At 34.9% G+C, this 18,068-nt stretch overlaps 1 protein-coding gene across 1 annotated transcript; it reads left to right on the forward strand.

Moving 5' to 3' along the window:
- The first annotated feature begins 1,555 nt into the window (after positions 1–1,555).
- LOC101494159 (2-isopropylmalate synthase 2, chloroplastic-like) lies at positions 1,556–17,032 on the forward strand. Its single transcript, XM_027333546.2, has 11 exons — positions 1,556–2,410; positions 2,644–2,857; positions 2,945–3,025; positions 3,122–3,211; positions 3,302–3,388; positions 4,085–4,185; positions 5,926–5,959; positions 6,044–6,118; positions 7,622–7,705; positions 10,968–11,102; positions 16,856–17,032. The coding sequence occupies exons 1-11, from the start codon at positions 1,728–1,730 to the stop codon at positions 17,015–17,017; spliced, it is 1,746 nt and encodes a 581-aa protein (XP_027189347.1). The 5' UTR covers positions 1,556–1,727; the 3' UTR covers positions 17,018–17,032.
- Positions 17,033–18,068: the final 1,036 nt, after the last annotated feature.

Genomic DNA, 18,068 nt, shown 5'->3' on the forward strand with positions numbered 1-18,068 from the left:
AAATGTTCAACAAAGTTCAATTGCAATTACCTTATGATAATAAAATAATAATTTTTTAAAACTTTTTAATATGATATATTAAATAGTATTGACCCAAAAATAATATTTGTATAATAATATTATTATTATTTTTATTTACCATTTAAAAAAACTTTTTCAATGACATCTTTTATGATTTTTTAAGGAATTCTACGTGTTATCTTATCACCAATGCTTTTCTCCTACATATTTGTTATGGTTATCATTTTGAGTAAATTTTCCTTATATTTCAGTTTTAAAAATATTTTTTACATTATATAAAAGAATAAAATATACAACAGACCACAATGGAAATAAGAAACTAATTTGTCTAGCAAATTATTATTTTTAAATAAAAAAGTATTTAATTAATGTATATTTTAAAATATACACAAAAATCTAAACTATCAAATGTTTAAATATAAATATAAATATATTATTTCGATATCTTCTAGATATATTATATTAGTAAAATTAAAATAATATAAATTAAAATATACTTTTAACCCTTCAATTTTTTAATTGTGTGATATTAATTCCTACATTTGTCTCATGTCTAATTTTTTAATCCTTCACTCGTATATCATTGAATTTAATTTAAGTCTAATATTAATATACTTGAATCCCACCTAATCATTTATCCTCTTTTATCTCTTTCTTTTTCATCTCCCAACTTAACCAATTGCAATCTATTTTTTTATTTAAAAAAACGCACCACCGTCTCTATTTGGTCATGAAAACTCAATTGTTACCGTCATGAATGGGGATTTGAGAATTTATATAATAACTCTTCAATCTAATATTTATTTTATAGAAAAAACCAAATCATCCATCTTAATTGCAAAAATGTTGAGAAAATGTTGGGTTGAGTTGTGAGATGGAATGAAAGAGATAAAAATAAGGAATTAATTAAGTGTAAAAAGATGTATGTTATTATGGACTGTAATTAAATTCAATCGTAGATTAAGAAATTGAAAAAGGAATAAATGTTAGAAGTTAAAATATTATAGAAGTCAAAAGTGCACAATTAAAAAATTGATTTAATTATAGTTTTGGTCCTCCTTATTTATTTGAATCACAAAAATAGTCTATTCATTTTATTTTTATAATTGAAATGATAAATTAAATAATATTAATTTAATAAAAATAAAATAAAATAAATGTATATCATATATTGAATTAACATCTCAAATAAAAAGTATTTACTATTGTCATTAAAATGTATAGTATCAATTTATAGTAAACTTTACAATGACTATTATAATTAAAAATAATTATTTTTATGAATATTAAAAAAATTAGTCAAATATAATTATTTTTTAAATTTATTATAAAAAATAATCATAATTGTTCAATTTAATTTAAGAGAATACTATTTTAAATTATTATTTTTTTCTTAATTTAATAATTTATTCAATAATAAGTAAATAATTTAATCTTTTGTCTAAAAAAAATATGTTTAATTATAAAAGTGGCCGAGGAAGTAGGTGAAGTGCTAGGGACTATAAATACCTAATGTAAAATAACTAAAAATTTGAAAAGCAGAGTAGGTAGGAAGTTTGACTTGTTAGACTCTCAACGCAGGCACGCAATCACGACATCACAGTGCCGCCATCGAGGATATCCCATCCGCCACATCACTTTATCGATTCTAGTAAAGTGAAGTGAAGCACACCACTACAATCATCTAGGGTTTCTATTCCACTGCCATGGCCACCGCAATTCGAACCTCCTTTTTCTCTCCCACCACCGCAACAGCCACATGCTTTCCCTCTTTCCACAACCAACCCCTCATCCGCTTCCATTTCCCTCATTCCTCTAAACCGCGCAATAATTTTTCCATTTCTTCCTCCTCCCAATCCCAATCCCAATTTCAATCCCAACCGGAAGCTCCTCGCCGCCGTCCACCTTACATCCCCAACCACATCCCTGATCCCTCCTACGTTCGCATATTCGACACCACCCTCCGTGACGGCGAACAATCCCCCGGCGCTTCCATGACTTCCAAGGAGAAACTCGACATTGCTCGTCAGCTAACGAAACTCGGCGTTGACATAATTGAAGCCGGATTCCCCGCTGCCTCTAAAGACGACTTCGAGGCCGTCAAAGTTATTGCCACTGAAGTCGGAAACGACGTTGACGACAATGGTTACGTTCCCGTTATCTGTGGACTCTCTAGGTGCAACGAGAAGGACATCCGAACTGCTTGGGAGGCTGTTAAATACGCGAAGAGGCCAAGAATTCACACTTTCATTGCTACCAGTGCCATTCACATGGAGTACAAACTTAGAATGTCCAAAGAAAAGGTCATCGAAAAAGCCCGCAGTATGGTCGCATTTGCCCGCAGTTTAGGCTGCGATGATGTCGAATTCAGTCCTGAAGATGCTGGCAGGTATTCACTCATCTATATCTCATTCATTTCATTTCATTTCAACTCACTCTTTCACTATTATATGTAGTATTGTCAATCGCATATAGTGGAAAATAGTTGTTTGTTCAAATTCTGTTGACAATTTTTTGTACTAAAAAGAGTCTTGTTATAATTCTGCCATGTTTGCTTGCTGTTATTTAACAACACGATTATATGTATGGTTCTGTTTTTTGGTCTGTGGGGTATGTTACCAGGTCGGATAGGGAATTTCTCTATCAAATTCTTGGAGAAGTTATTAAGGCTGGGGCTACTACGCTCAACATACCTGACACTGTTGGTATAACGATGCCGAGTGAATTTGGGAAACTGATTGCTGATATAAAAGCTAATACCCCTGGAGTTGAGAATGTTATTATTTCCACCCACTGTCAGAATGATCTTGGTTTATCTACTGCTAACACCATAGAGGTGGGTATTTCTGTCTCTTCTAGTGTTTGCTGATATATTTGCTGCTAGATTCATAATTTGTATGCTCCTGATCTTGGTTGCATCCAGGGTGCACGCGCTGGTGCTAGGCAGCTGGAAGTCACAATTAATGGGATTGGTGAAAGGGCTGGAAATGCCTCGTTGGAAGAGGTGATGGATAATCTTCTGTTGTTTGGTTGATGCAATAACATTATTGCTTTCCCTTGTTGGTTTGCAGAAACTTATTTTTTTTTTTTTAATTTCAAGGTTGTGATGGCCCTGAAATGTGGAGGACATGTCTTTGACAATCTGTTCACTGGAATTAATACAAGGCACATTTATATGACAAGCAGGATGGTTTAGTATCTCAATTTATCTTTCTGTTGTTTCTTTTCCCCTTTAAAGGCATTTGTTGATTGTTTTGTTCACTGGTATCTTTTTCTATAGGTTGAAGAGTACTCAGGTTTGCAGTTACAGCCACACAAGGCTCTTGTTGGAGCTAATGCATTTGCTCATGAAAGTGGCATACATCAGGTTGGCTGTTATGATAACTACTTATATGCGCGTATATTGTAGATTATAGGATAAACCTGATGTATTCATTGATTTTCATATATATTTACATACTGTAGAAATATGTATCAAGTCTATCATAATAACCAACCTGATGTATACATCAGGCTTTCCATACTTAAATGCTCAGCTGTACTGTAGAAATAAGTGTGTAAATATATATGACAATGCTCAGCTGGATATAATTGGAGAGAAACTGACTGACCATGTTTCTGACGCCAAACATACTAATAGAAACCCGCTTCCTTTTTTTTGTACCATGTACCAAATTTTATGAGGATTTAGTTTTATTATTATTAGTATAATATAGTAGTATAGTGTGGTAGCTGCCTTTTTGGAATGGTTTAAACAAAATTAAAAAATGAGATCTTTTGTCAACTTTATTCCCATGAGCGCGAAGACTAAAAAAGGCATGAGCCCCACATGATTAGTCTCTCTCTCTCTCTCTCTCTCTCTCTCTCTCTCTCTCTCTCGCTCTGTCTCTCTCCCTCTCCGATTTCTCTGCTTAACCAAACAGAGTGATATATGTTCTTCTTTATTATTCTCTCTCTCTTTAGTTTCTTTCTTTTATTTTTCAATTTTCAACAATAACAAATGCTGTGTTAGTGTGGTTATCCAAACCAGAATTAACTAATTATCTTCATCACTATGTTGTAGGATGGAATGCTTAAACACAAAAATACATACGAAATCATATCTCCTGAGGACATTGGGCTTGAAAGATCCAATGAAGCCGGTATTGTGTTGGGGAAGCTTAGGTATGTTATTTATTTTTTGGGTTAAATAAGTTTTTGGTATCTATAAATATATACTATATATAGTTTTTAGTCCTCTAAATTCTTTTTTCAAACAATGGTCCCTCAAATATTTTGAACTTACAATTTTGGTCTCTGCATTTTAGGCAACTCATGTGTATCAATCGAATTTTTGAATGACATGTTTAGAACATCATAATAATCTCTTTTTGAAAAATTTAGAAATTTTTTACAAAAGATTAATTATATATGAACTTTTAAGTGCTGCAAATAAAAATAGAAAATCATATTTAACTAATCCATTGTTAGGAGTGGGAATAGGCCAGACCAGACTTTGAAAGGCCTGAGTCTGCCTACGATTAATTTTTTAAGCTTGGCCTACGGCCTATCATAGGCTTTTTTTCGGTCTGGCCTGATTTTTTTAAATGTCGGCCTGGCCTAAAAGCTTATTTAAAAACCTTATTTACATTAAAACATTATAATGTTATATTTTACATTTTTTTAAATAGGCTAAACTATGCCTTTATATAAAAGGGAGACTAATAAAATTATAATCGAATCTAATAAAATAATAACTTGCACTGCAACAATCTTCCGAGAAAACAAAAAAACAAAATGAATTCATAATTAGCCCCTATACACATATGAAGATACATGTTCTGTCCATACCAATTTCAACATACAAATACCAATGTACATTATATTAAATAAATAATAATTTTTCTAACAATGATTTAAAAAAAATCTGAAACAAACGCCCTTTAAACCTTAAAAAATGATTTTTGGTTTCAAAGAATCGATTTTTTTCCTGAAAGCGCACCCATTATTACCTCTCAAACAAATATGGAACGACTACTGAGTGATTGCCTAATTGATAGACTTTAAAATAGGAAATAATATTATTAATAAATAATAATAAAAATAACATTAATAAATAATAAAATATATATAGACTGGTCTGTCAGGCCTAATGGGCTTTTTTATAAGCCTGAGCCTGACCTATTTAAATAAATAGGTTTTAAAAATACCCTGAGCCTAGCTTTTTATTAAATAGACCAGGTCAGACCATAAGTAGGCCAGACCATAAGTTCCTGACAGACGGCCTAGTCTATTACCATCCCTATCCGTTGTTAAAAAAAATCAAAAATTTTGTGAGATAAATTCTTGTAATGTTTTAAACATATCTGCAAAAAATTATTAAAAAATTCAGACAATACGCATCAGTTAATTTAAAAATAGGGACTAACATTGTTGATATAAAATATTTAAGGGACCATTCATTGTTTGAATTTTTTTTAAAAGGACTAAAAACGAAATATAGTATATTTATAAGGATCAAAAACTTATTTAATCCTTATTTATTTCCAAAACACTTATATCTAAGCGGCTCTTGTACATGCTACCAATTCCTGTACACATGCTTTTCTTTTCTAATTATTTAAAATATATCGTCTCCTAAATTAAGTATTATATTTATATACTGTCTTGATGTTTACAATTACCATGGCACAGTGAATAGAGTTGAAATGATTAAATTTAATTAAACTAAGATTTGACTTTGACTACAATTTTATAGAGACATGGTAGTAAAACCTCTGGGTTGCTTCTGTAACTTCATAACCAACACGCACATCGTCTTTAAATTGGATCGTAATATAGGTTTTCTATATCACGTAGTGCAGTTAATTTGACTGCTCTTTTATTTTGTCCTCCTAACAAACACTTTTCCTCCTAATGATGTAGTGGACGCCATGCTTTGAGAAAGCGACTAGAAGAGGTATCCAGACATTTTTGTTGTAGCTAATTTTTGAATATTTTTTTTATCTTTCTGTCTTATGATTTATTTATTCTGTTGTTTCAGCTTGGTTATGAACTTAAAGACGACCAAGTTGAGAGTTTATTTTGGCGTTTCAAAGCAGTGGCTGAGCAAAAGAAGGTATACAAAAGTCAACTTCCTTTCTTTCCCTTTAAAGTGCTTCTAATTATAATATGCAAGGCCTTATATCTAGCTAGCATTGACTTGGTCATTAAATTGGGTCTAAGGGGGTGTATTGGATTAGGATTTTAAAAGACTATTTTGACAAAAAAAAGTCTTGTAGATTTAAAAGACTTTGCATGTATAGACTTTTCAGATTTTTTTAAAAGACTTTACAATCAGGATTTTATAATTACGATTTTGATGGGTTTATAACATAGATTTTGAAATATTTTATAGATTTATAAGATTTGAAAGAACCCCGTGGATTTTAAAGAAAAAATTCAAAGTTACAAGATTGGATGACAAGATATACTATTGACATCCCATTATATTCATTTCTAAACCACTTCATTTGGCTTAAATAATTATTATAAGTTCTAGGTACTTTGATATTGGCATTGAGACAAAGTATAACTCGTTCTACATTTTGTTTGCTAAGTGACTCATTGGCATCTCGTAATCTATCATTTATAGCATCCACCAAGATGCGCAACAACTTATTAGTATCTTCTATGGTCCAAGCTTCCTAGCTATCTTTATCTCTCCCTTTTTCTTTGTTATTTCCTTGTTATAAATCCCCTTTGTGATCACTAAATATACCAATAATAAAAATAACTACCACATATTTCTAATTTGTTTTTGACGGAATGACCTTCTACTACTACTAATAATAATCACTTAATAATAAAAATAAAAACCACACATCCCTAAGGTTTAGTTCAACTGACAATTGCTGATATTGTTAGGCTGAGTTCTATGTCTTGGGTTCGAACCTGAGATCTCGCAATTGTGTGCGAGTTTCTTTACCATTTCATCTACTGACAAAAAAATAAAATTATAATAACCAGAACATCTATTTTTGAATAGAAACAAGACGGCAATTTGTATAAAAAAACAAAACTAGAGGTAATGATAACTTATTAGAAAAAGAAAAGGGTGAGAAAGAAAAACCTGACATGTGCCGTTCGAGATGCAAGAATCGGTGTAAAGAAATTATTGTTGGAGTCTCAAGGGTTTTGGCAAGATTGTTGAAGGAGAATAGTATATATATTTTCAACTAAAAGTCTCAAAATCCTTTCTACTAAAAAATCCATCAAACTCTGTATTTTTTAGTACCAAGAGATAATTTTTAAGTTGTGAAATATCTCAATTGAATACCATCAAATTTTGTTGTCCTCTTTAAAAAATCTTGGAAATCTTAATTGAATACTTTAGGAATTATTTATAATCTTTTAAAATCCTGATTGAATACCAACAGATTTTTTTATAACCAAAAAGTCTTTTAAATTCTCTAGAAAGTCTTTTTGGTAAGTGACGTTTTATACCGAGAAATTAATATAACTAGTAATAAATGAAACCAGTAGTCCCTCCTTTTTTCTATTAAATCAAGGATGGAGGATGAAATACTGTGTTCCATATCTGTTGGATGTGTTCTGATAACATACTTTTATTTTTTCTCAGAGGATTACTGATGCTGATCTCAGAGCATTGGTGTCGGATGAAGTTTTTCAGGCAGAGCCTATTTGGAAGCTTGGTGATTTGCAGGTAAGCTGAAATGTTATTTGAAATTCAACAGTCAATACAATGAAGGGGATATATGGCACAGCGGTTGGAGTTATTGCCATGTGATTAGATGGTCATGGGTTTAAGCCATGGAATTAGTCCCTAAGTAGTTTTGAAATCATCTAGAAGTGAGATTAATTTATTAGAAAAGGGGTAATTCATTAGGTCCACCCAAGTTAGTGATGAGTTGAACCTTCCTTGGTGTGAAACTTTTTCCCAAATTCTTCATTCACCGGCCTCAAAAAAATTTACATTCAAGCTTAAAATGGTACGCAAAGCTTCATCCTCTCCAACAAACTCTCCATTTATCTCCCTAAACAAAAGAATATAAGAGGAGTAGAGATAGAAACCATGAATTATTCAACAAACCAAAATATAGAGAAAAAATCCTTTTCAGATTTAGAAAAGAGTGAGTTCCTTTCCCCTTTCTTCCAAGTTACAGTTTTGCATGTAGGTTGAGAGAGGGTTTGGGAAGATTGAGTGAGAAAATTATGTTTTGAGGTGGGGACAGTAGAAGAGAACGTTGGTTTTTGAGGTGGCAGATCCCATGTGATTCTGTTATAGGAGACAGAGGATTGGTGAGTAAGGGGTGTTCACATTTGTTGCAAAAGGATGTTAGGACAGAACTTTTCTCTCTGGTTAGGAGTATTGTGACTTTCGTGTTTTTCTTTTTCCAGTGTAGAGCCGTGAGCTCCTTGATTTCCATTGAACAATATACAACCTTATCCTTATATTTGTGTTGAATCTATCATTGGTTCGACCTGCCGAATCTGACGGAGGTGGCAGGGAAACTTAGAGTTGATGCCACCAAAAATGTCAGATAGAATGGAAGCTTCAGAGGCATGGGTACTAACATTGGAAGGGTCTTTGCGATAGTCGTTTGTAGAGTTTCGAAACACTTTGGGGGACGAGTTTCATAAAACTTTGGGTTAAAAGTTCGCCAAAATTCGTAAGACACCTAAAGGAATTAGGCCGTCTGAGACCGGCGAAGAGACAATGTCGGAGTATCAGATGGCTGTGAAGAAGGTTGAGTTGCCTTCGTTTGACGATGAAGATCCCGTACGGTGGATAACACGGGTGGAGATGTATTTTGAGTTGCAAAACACCTCAGAGGAGGTGAAGGTGAAATTGGTGAAGCTTAGAATGGAGGGTGCAACCATTCCCTAGTTCAATCTTCTGCGTGAAACTGAGAACTTGTTGACTTGGGAAAAGTTGAGATAAGCATTGATTGAGATGTATGGAGGACAATACCTAGGGTACTTTGTTGGAGGATTCAAGTTAGACCTGAGGCTTCAAGAGCGTACTTTCAATCCTCGTACGCGTTTACAGGCTATGAAATTTGTGTGAGATGTTGAAATGGAGTTACGAGGGCCGCTTACACCTAGAAACGGAGTTGCTGGTGGTACGATTACGTGGAGGAGTGGAAGAGACGTGAATATTGGGTTGTACACTAAAGGGGTGTTCGTGCTAGAACACAACCTGTGCCCAAGGTGAATGAACAACTACCGGGTCGGATACATGAACCCAATTCAAGGGAAATCAACCTACTTCTCACACGATGACGCATATGCATGGATCGAGCATTGGATCTAAAGTCGCACTGAGAGGACTGCTGTCATTGGTTTGTCGACGATCATAACAAAAGGGTAAAACACCTTTCATATATAATAGAACTTATGGATCAGAGAGCACGAGGGTTATGTTTCAGATGTGGTGTAAGATATCACTCTTTAAATCAATGTGTAGAGAAACCGTTAAGGTTAGTGATTGCCATCGAGCTGAAGGATGATGAGGACGAGGAGAACTTATAGTGTGCGTCGATGGGGTTGTTCGACGTTGCTGAAGGGGTAAATTACAACGAAACCGTTTCAACCACCATGCAAATCGAAGGGAAGATGAACGAATGCTCAGTAGTGATACTGGTGGCAACATCTTTGTCTCTACGAATAGAACAAGGGAAGGCGATGGGAGTTAAATTGGATGATGGTCACCGTGTAACCATTACGAGACAGTGCAGAGGAGTGGAGCTGCAGTTGGGAAATTCCTAACTACAGTAGATGCTTTTCTTTTGGAGTTGGGAGACCTTGATATGATTTTAGGGGTGCCATGGTTACAAGGGTTTGGCAAATTTTCCTTTGATTGGGAAGACATGATTTTAGGCGATGGAACTTCGTCATATCATTCGGAGACGGATGGTCAAACTGAAGTTGTTAATAGATGTTTGCAGGCGTATTTATGTTGCTTTGCTCTGGAGCAGCCACATAACTGGTCCTATTGGGTACCTTGGACAGTGTTGTGGGATAACACCACTTTTCATGGGTCAGCAGGGACTACTCCCTTTGAGATAGTTTATGGGAGAGCACCACCAACCTTGGCGAGGTTTTCTCAAAGAGAAACTAGAGTGGAGGCGGCAGGACAGAGTTGGTGGATAGAGACGAGGTGTTGCGTGAACTTAAGAAAAGGGTTTGTCCTTTGAAGTGGGGGAGTGGGTGTTTTTCAAGCTTAGACCCCGTAGGTGCTTTTTCCTACAAACTAAACTTCCAGACACTTGAGTTCATCTGGTCTTTCATATTTCGCAGTTGAAGAGAGCTGTTGGGGATTGATTATACAGTAGAAGTTGCTCTTCCTGAATGGTTAGAAATAGAGGCAGAAGACATAGAGGAACCAGAGGAAGTTTTGGCTTCCAGGCTGATTCAGATAGGGGGCCAGTAGAATCGACAACGACTTATTAAATGAAAAGAGAAGGGGTATGGATGACTAATTGGGATGATGAAGGCATGCTGCAGAGTCAGTTTCCCAACATCAGCCTTGTGGACGAGGCTGTTACAGATAGGGGCCGCAATGATAGGACATATGGACAGTGTACACGCACAGGGGTAGAATAGGGACAGCAGGACAGAATGTTGGTTAGTGAGGTGGCAGATCCCATGTGATTTTGTTATAGGAGGAGGGGGTTGGTGAGTAGGGGTATTCACGTTTGTTGCAAAAGGTTGTTAGGATATAACTTTTCTTTCTGATTAGGAGTCTAGAGATTCTGGTGTTTTTCTCTTTTCTCTTGTCCATTGTTGCAAAAGGATGTTAGGGTATAACTTTTCTTTGTGATTAGGAGTCTAGAGATTCTGGTGTTTTTCTCTTTTCCATTGTAGAGCCTTGAGCTCCTTGCTTTCCATTGAATAATATACAACATTATCCTTATATTTGGTTGAATCTATCAATATCACTAATCAATATCTATCCTGTTCAGGTGACTTGTGGAACTCTTGGTCTTTCAACAGCAACCGTTAAACTAGTGGGTGATGATGGTAGCACATGCGTTGCTTGTTCTGTTGGTACAGGGCCTGTGGATTCAGCATACAAAGCTATTGATCTGATTGTTAAGGTTTGAAGCCATAATATATTCCTAGTTGCTATTAACTTATTGCTTCCTATTGGGTTTGAAAGTGTTAAAATAATATATTAGTATGTTAATAAAATAGATAGTCTGGAAGTATTCCTGTCTATAACATTCCTACCATTATGATTGTTTATCACTTATAGTCTATATAAAGAACTTCCGTTGTGTAATTGAAACACACGAGTTATTCAACATGTCTCTCAATATTTTCTTTTCATTTAATATGGTATCTAGAGTCTATTGAGAGACGATCTTAATTTTCAACTACCCGGTTGACCCACTGTCTCTGGTGAGAATTTTTTTTTCCGGCAAACCGTATCCTCAACTCTGGTTTCCGCTGCTACACTGTTTTTTCAAAAAAAAAATTCCAGCTGCCACGCTCTGCTGTCACTGCCGCCGTTCTCTCCGACGACCTTTTTCAGCAAACGACCACTCTAGCAGCGTCGTACACCCTAGATAGCCCATCCCTCAACGAGCGCCGTCAACAAACATCCCTAGCGCCGCCACTCTCCCTACGCGACAGATCCACGCGCCACCCACGTCCACCGCGCGTGACGGCGCGTCTGACAGACGTTCACGACGCAACTTCTTTCGTTGCTCTCGCATCAAACTTCTGATTCCATATCTATCATGAGTTTTCATTTTTGATTAACGTATATACGAGTTTCAGTTCAAACAACCCCTGTTTCTCCAGTTTGGACGCGCTATCTGCCACTCTTTACTAACCATGACCTCTCTTTTATTTGTCCAAAAATTGAATGAATCAAATTATGACAGTTGGGCAGCCGACATCAAACTTTGGATGCTTGGACAAGGTTAAGAGGACCATCTAACTAAAAATTCTGAAAAGGTGGTTGCCACTAAAACATCAAAATGGAAACAGATTCATGTTCAGTTGTGCAGTGTCATTAAGTCTACACTTCATTCAAAGCTAAACCGATTTTCCGTCCACATCTCACGTGTGAATCGATTTGGAGTCAGACAAAGACATTCTACACTAATGACACTCAACATCTCTATAGAGTTTGTCACCGTTTGCTGAATATCATTACTCTGAAGACGATAAGTGACTTTATTTCTTGAAATCTTGGCATTGTTCATAGTGCACTTCATGATTTTAATGAGCTTCTCCCTCCTATTGATCGTTGTTGGAAGTTGCATGGTAAGCTTTCGCCTGCGATAAATGCAACTCAACTTGACCCTTCTGCCACTTTTCAGACTACACCATCTCCACGGGGCTCCCCGACAAATTATAAAGATTTCCCCCGATGGGTACAGAGTTATCCGAACTCTGATTCTACTACATCGGTTGCACACACTAGTAACTCGTCTGTTTACCTATCTCACTCATCTTCTCTTATCCCTTGGGTTCTAGATTTTGGTGCATCTGATCATGTAACTGGTAATAAAAATCTCTTCTCTTCTCTCTCTATATTTGGTTTTTTATCTACTATAACTTATGTCAATGACTCTCAAGGGGTTGGCGCCTGTCCAAATTCTCCCTTCCATTTCAGTTGCATTTGTTCTCTATGTACCTGGATGTCCTTTTAATTTACTTTCAATTAGTCGATTGACTGGGTTCCTTGATTGTACTGTTATTTTCAGTAATAATAATGTTACCATGCAGGACCGGAGTTCGAGACGGGCGATTGGTGTTAGATATGAGTCTCAAGGCCTGTATTACCTTTCTCTATCATCCACGACTTGCTCTGCCACAGATTTCCCCACATATTGTCCATGTTCAGCTAGGACACCCAAGCCTTACCAAACTTCAAAAACTGGTGCCTAGTTTGTCTAAATTGTCCACTTTACATTGTGAGCCGTGTCAGTTATGGAAACACACTGGTAATCATTTTCCTGATCGAGTCAATAAAAGGGTTTCATCCTCCTTTGCTTTAGTTCACTCTAAAATTTGGGGTCCTTCTTGTACTGTGTCTACTTTAGAGTCTAAGTATTTTGTTACTTTGTTGATGATAACTCTCGTTGTACGTGGTTATTTTTAATGAAAAATAGATCTGAACTGTTTTTTATTTTTGAGCAATTTTATCAAGAAATTATAACTCAATTTGGTGTTTCTATTCGTACTTTAAAAAGTGATAATGCTCAAGAATATTTGTCCCATCAATTTTAAAATTTTATGGCTTCCAATGGTATTCTTCATCAAACGTCATGTCCACATACACTCCAACATAATGGGGTAGCCGAAAACAAAAATTGACATCCCATTGAAACCACCCGAACCTTACTTCTCCATGGTAATGTTCCATTACGTTTTTGGGGGATGCAGTCTTAACGGCATGCTACCTAATCAATCGTATGTCGTCTTCTGTTCTTGATGGCAATATCCCTAATACGATCCTTTTTCTCCATACCCCTCTTCACCCACTACCTCCTAGTGTCTTTGGGTCTACGTGTTTTGTTCACAATTTATCTCTTGGTCTGGACAAACTGTCAGCTCGATCACTCAAGTGTATCTTTCTTGGATATCGTCGATCTCAAAAGGACTATCGTTGTTATTCTCCTACAATACACCAATATGTCACATCAGCTGATATTATTTTTTTCGAGTATGTACCGTATTTTGAATCGACCCATATAGCTATTGAGCCCTATCATGACATTAATGTCGAACCTCCTCAGATAGTTTTCCCTATTCCGCCCACTCTTATTCCTATTGAACCTGTCGAGTCTACCCCGAACCTCCACGACTACTACAAACATATCATCGTCGCCGCCCGCCCTTCGTTGTACTAGTTCCTGTTCCTATTACAGACTCTCCTCTGACGCCACCACCGGATCCAGCCTTGCCACCTCAGCATGACCTTCCCATGGCTCTTCGTAAGGATATTCACACAACACGTAATCTATCTCCTCATTATATCGATTTGTGTTATCATCGTCTTTCTCTCTTGCATTACACTTGCTTGTCTTCTTTGTCTTTTGTTTCTATTCTTAAATCTCTAGGTGAAGGATTATGTCACCATGAGTGGAGAAAAGCAATGCTTGATGAAATGTGTACTCTACAAAGCAGCGGTACTTGGGAACTAGTCCCTTTACCTCATCAGAAGTCTTTAGTAGGCTGTCGTTGGCTTTGTACGATAAAGGTTGATCTTGATGGTAAGATTGATCGATTTAAGGCTCGCTTGTTGGCCAAGGGATATACTAAGATTTTTGGGTTGGATTACAGCGATACATTCTTACTTGTTGCCAAAATGGCATTTGTCAGATTGTTTTTCTCCATTGCAGCAATTCGACATTGGTCACTCCATCAACTTGACATTAATCTTGAGGAGGATGTTTTTATGGAGCAACCACCAGAGTTTGTTGCTCAGGGGGAGTCTTCCACCATGGTTTATCAATTGCACATGTCACTTTATGGTCTTAAACAGTCCTCTAGAGCTTGATTTGGCAGATTCAGCTCGATACTACAAGATTTGGTATGATTTGTAGTGAAAGCGATCACTCTGTATTTTATCGTCACTCAACCCAAATGTGCGTCTATCTTATTGTTTATGTGGATGACATTGTTATAACTGGTAGTGATCAACAAGAAATACTCCTGTTGAAACAAAATAATTCAAATTTCAGATTAAAGACCTCGGTAATCTCTGCTATTTTTTGGGTATCAAGGTAGCCCAATCCAAGGATAGCCTTGTAATTTCACAAAGAAAAAAATGCTATGGATATTCTTGAAGAAACAAGTCTATTAAATGTCAAACCATTTGATACTCTTATGGATCCAAATGTCAAACTCCTACCTAATCAGGGGGAGCCTCTATCAGATTCAGAAAGATATATGAGATTGATTGCAAAATTAAACGATCTCACATTACCCGTTCTGACATTTCTTTTGCTGTCAGTGTGATAAGGCAATTCTTAAATTCTCCTTGCCAGGAACATATGGATGATGTAATCTAAATTCTTAAATACATCAAAAGTGCACCTAGAAAAGGTCTCATTTATGAAGATAAAGGACATACTCAGATAGTTGGTTACTCAGATGTCGATTGGACAGACTCACCAATTGATAAACGATCCACTTATGGGTATTGTGTACTTGTCGGAAGAAATTTAATATCTTGAATAAGCAAGAAACAAAGTGTTGTTGCAAAATCCAACGCTGAGGCAAAATACAGGGTCATGAAACTAATTTGGTTGAAACAGATACTGAAAGAACTTCAATTTGAAGAGGCCATCCCAATGACACTAATATGTGATAATGAAGCTGCATTGCACATTGCCTCAAATTCTGTTTTTCATGAGAGGACTAAGCATATTGAGATAGACTGCCATTTTGTTAGAGAAAAGATCGAATCAGACAATATTATCACTAGCTTTGCCAATTTCAATAATCAGTTGGCATATGTGTTTACAAATTCATTGCGAGGTCTTATAATTAGTTATATATGTAACAAGCTGGGTGCATTTGATTTATATGCTCCAGCTTGAGGGGAGTGTTAAAATAATATATTAGTATGTAAATAAAATAAATAGTTTGTAAGTATTCTTGAGTGTAAGTATTCCTGTCATTATGATTGTTTATCCCTTATAGTCTATATAAAGAATTTCCGTTGTGTAGTTGAAACACATGAGTTATTTAACATGTCTCTCAATATTTTCTTTTCATTTAACAGAAAACATATTGGAATACCTCAGTATCTAAGTATTTTTCTTGTCCATTTCCTTTGATTCAGTATATGGTATCTTCTTGCAATCTAATAATATCTGAAAACTTGCCTTTTAGCGTTCAATATTGTTATGGTCTTTTACCTTGTCCTGGGATTGTGGTTTCCAAAAAAAGAATGAACATCATTTAAAGGCCATATTTAAACTCAGGGGAAAAACATTGTCAATCTAGCTTTTCTTTAGCATAACTTGGAACTGGGACTATAAAGTCATTGCATGAACTTCGATGTTCTCGGGGTCCATAGTTTGTCATACTTGGAATTTTGAAGTTTTTGTGACTGTATATTCACTATTCAGGATATCTTTATGCTATCCTTATTCATGCAATTGAAGTAAAAATCTTAAAAGCTGTTTTCTAATTTTGGTTGTATTTTCTTATTTATTTCCATAGTGAATCCGATTCTTAGTCATTGTTAGTAGACAGAAGCTTGTAATTAGGAATCCGATTTAGTCATTTTCTTATTTATTTCCATAGTGATAGCCTTTCATGATAGGGGACGGGGAGATAAAAAACCAAGATCTATAGAGATACTACATATGGTGATGAGTCCTTTTATAACTGATTCTGTGTCCTTCTCTCACATGAGAGAATAAAAGTATATAGTAAGTAGGTTATTGTAGCACGTTACAACCTTCAAATAGTATTTTCTATTTATTATTATTGATCGTCTTTCTCTCTTTTTTTCTTCCCTAACCCAGAATGTAAATCTAGTTTTTCATGATTGCTGTGTTTTGCGAAATTGGATTCCATGTTGTCAATATTTTGACGCATTCACGCAGCCAAAGACACTAGTGGCCGTTCAATTTTGATTATATAGTCCAAAAGAATGTAAACTTTAATTTTTATTTTAGAATGCCAATTTAAAATCTAAAATGTCCGATTTTGATCGAACGGCTACTGATGGATGTCTGACTACATGAATGTGTGGAAGTCCGACTATGGTGAAGTTAGGTCCGTGTTTTGCACAATTTAATAGAATAATGCTGCAGTTGTTGTCACTAGTAATGTAGTAATGTGATGGAGGAATCCTCTTCTCTTAATTTATGTGCAGGAACCAGTAACTCTTCTTGAGTACTCAATGAATGCAGTTACTGAAGGCATTGATGCAATTGCCACTACCCGAGTTGTAATTCGCGGGGACCAGAAGCATAAATCTACTCATGCTTTAACTGGAGAAAGAGTTCAACGAACTTTCAGGTATGGTGAATTCTGAAGCGGATTACTGCAATTTATATTCTTGTTTTGGATTTTTTTTATATATATATATTTTTTTTACACCAAAATACCCCACTTCTAAATAATATTACCTTATTGTCCTATTTTTGGGAGTCCATAGAAAATAGTTGTGAAGGAAAAAGGAGGTCCTTGGTCCAAGGCAACCTCCCACTAGGATTTTTTTTTTTTTTTTGCTCGTTTTAATAATTATTATTTATTATTTAATAAATTAAAAACAATTAAATAAATAAATAATAATAATAACAAATAATACTTTAATAAATAATAATAATAATCATAATAATAATAATAATAATAATAATAATAATTATTATTATTATTATTATAATTTCAAAGAAAATACATTAAAAAAATTATATTAATAATATAAAATAAAATACATTAAATTAACGAAGTTTATACGTTGAATGTGCCTTGTACAAAATACATTAAATTAACGAAACTTATACATTGGATATGTCTTATACATGCACAAATTCTACGTTGTCACGTAATCATAAGATTCTAACATGATGTACAAGCGTAGAGCTAGTTCTAAAAGTGGATCCTTCAAGCGTAATATATGAGGCACATTCAATTCAATGTATGAGTTTCGTTAATTTAATTTATTTTGGTTTATGTTATTAATATAATTTTTTTTTCTTTTTTAATGTATTTTCTTTAAAATTTATAATATAATTTTTAATTATAATCATTTTTAATAATAATAATAATTGTTATTTATTATTGTTATTATTTATTAAGTTAATTATTTTTAATTTATTAAATAATTAATAACAATTATTAAAATGATATAATAATTATAAAAAGGAGCCAAAAACAATTAAATTCTAATGCGAGGGTCGTCCCTGGGCCCGCGACGGGGCCGACCTCCAATTAAGTGGAAAAAAAAAATTCCAGCGTACTAGGCCAGTGACTGCCTACTGACAATTAGGTAGTATTATATGAGAGTGGGGTATTTTAGTGTAAAAAAAAAAAAAAGAGGATATATAAAAAAATCTCTTGTTTCTTACTAACAATGTATGGAC

Source organism: Cicer arietinum, chromosome 4, assembly GCF_000331145.2.
Source record: "Cicer arietinum cultivar CDC Frontier isolate Library 1 chromosome 4, Cicar.CDCFrontier_v2.0, whole genome shotgun sequence".
NCBI lineage: Eukaryota > Viridiplantae > Streptophyta > Magnoliopsida > Fabales > Fabaceae > Cicer > Cicer arietinum.

Coding starts and splice junctions, on each gene's coding strand:
- LOC101494159 (XM_027333546.2), top strand. CDS start 1,728: ATGGCCACCGCAATTCGAACCTCCTTTTTCTCTCCCACCACCGCAACA. Junction 3,212..3,301: donor TTTATATGACAAGCAGGATG/GTTTAGTATCTC, acceptor CTTTTTCTATAG/GTTGAAGAGTACTCAGGTTT. Junction 5,960..6,043: donor TGAGAAAGCGACTAGAAGAG/GTATCCAGACAT, acceptor CTGTTGTTTCAG/CTTGGTTATGAACTTAAAGA.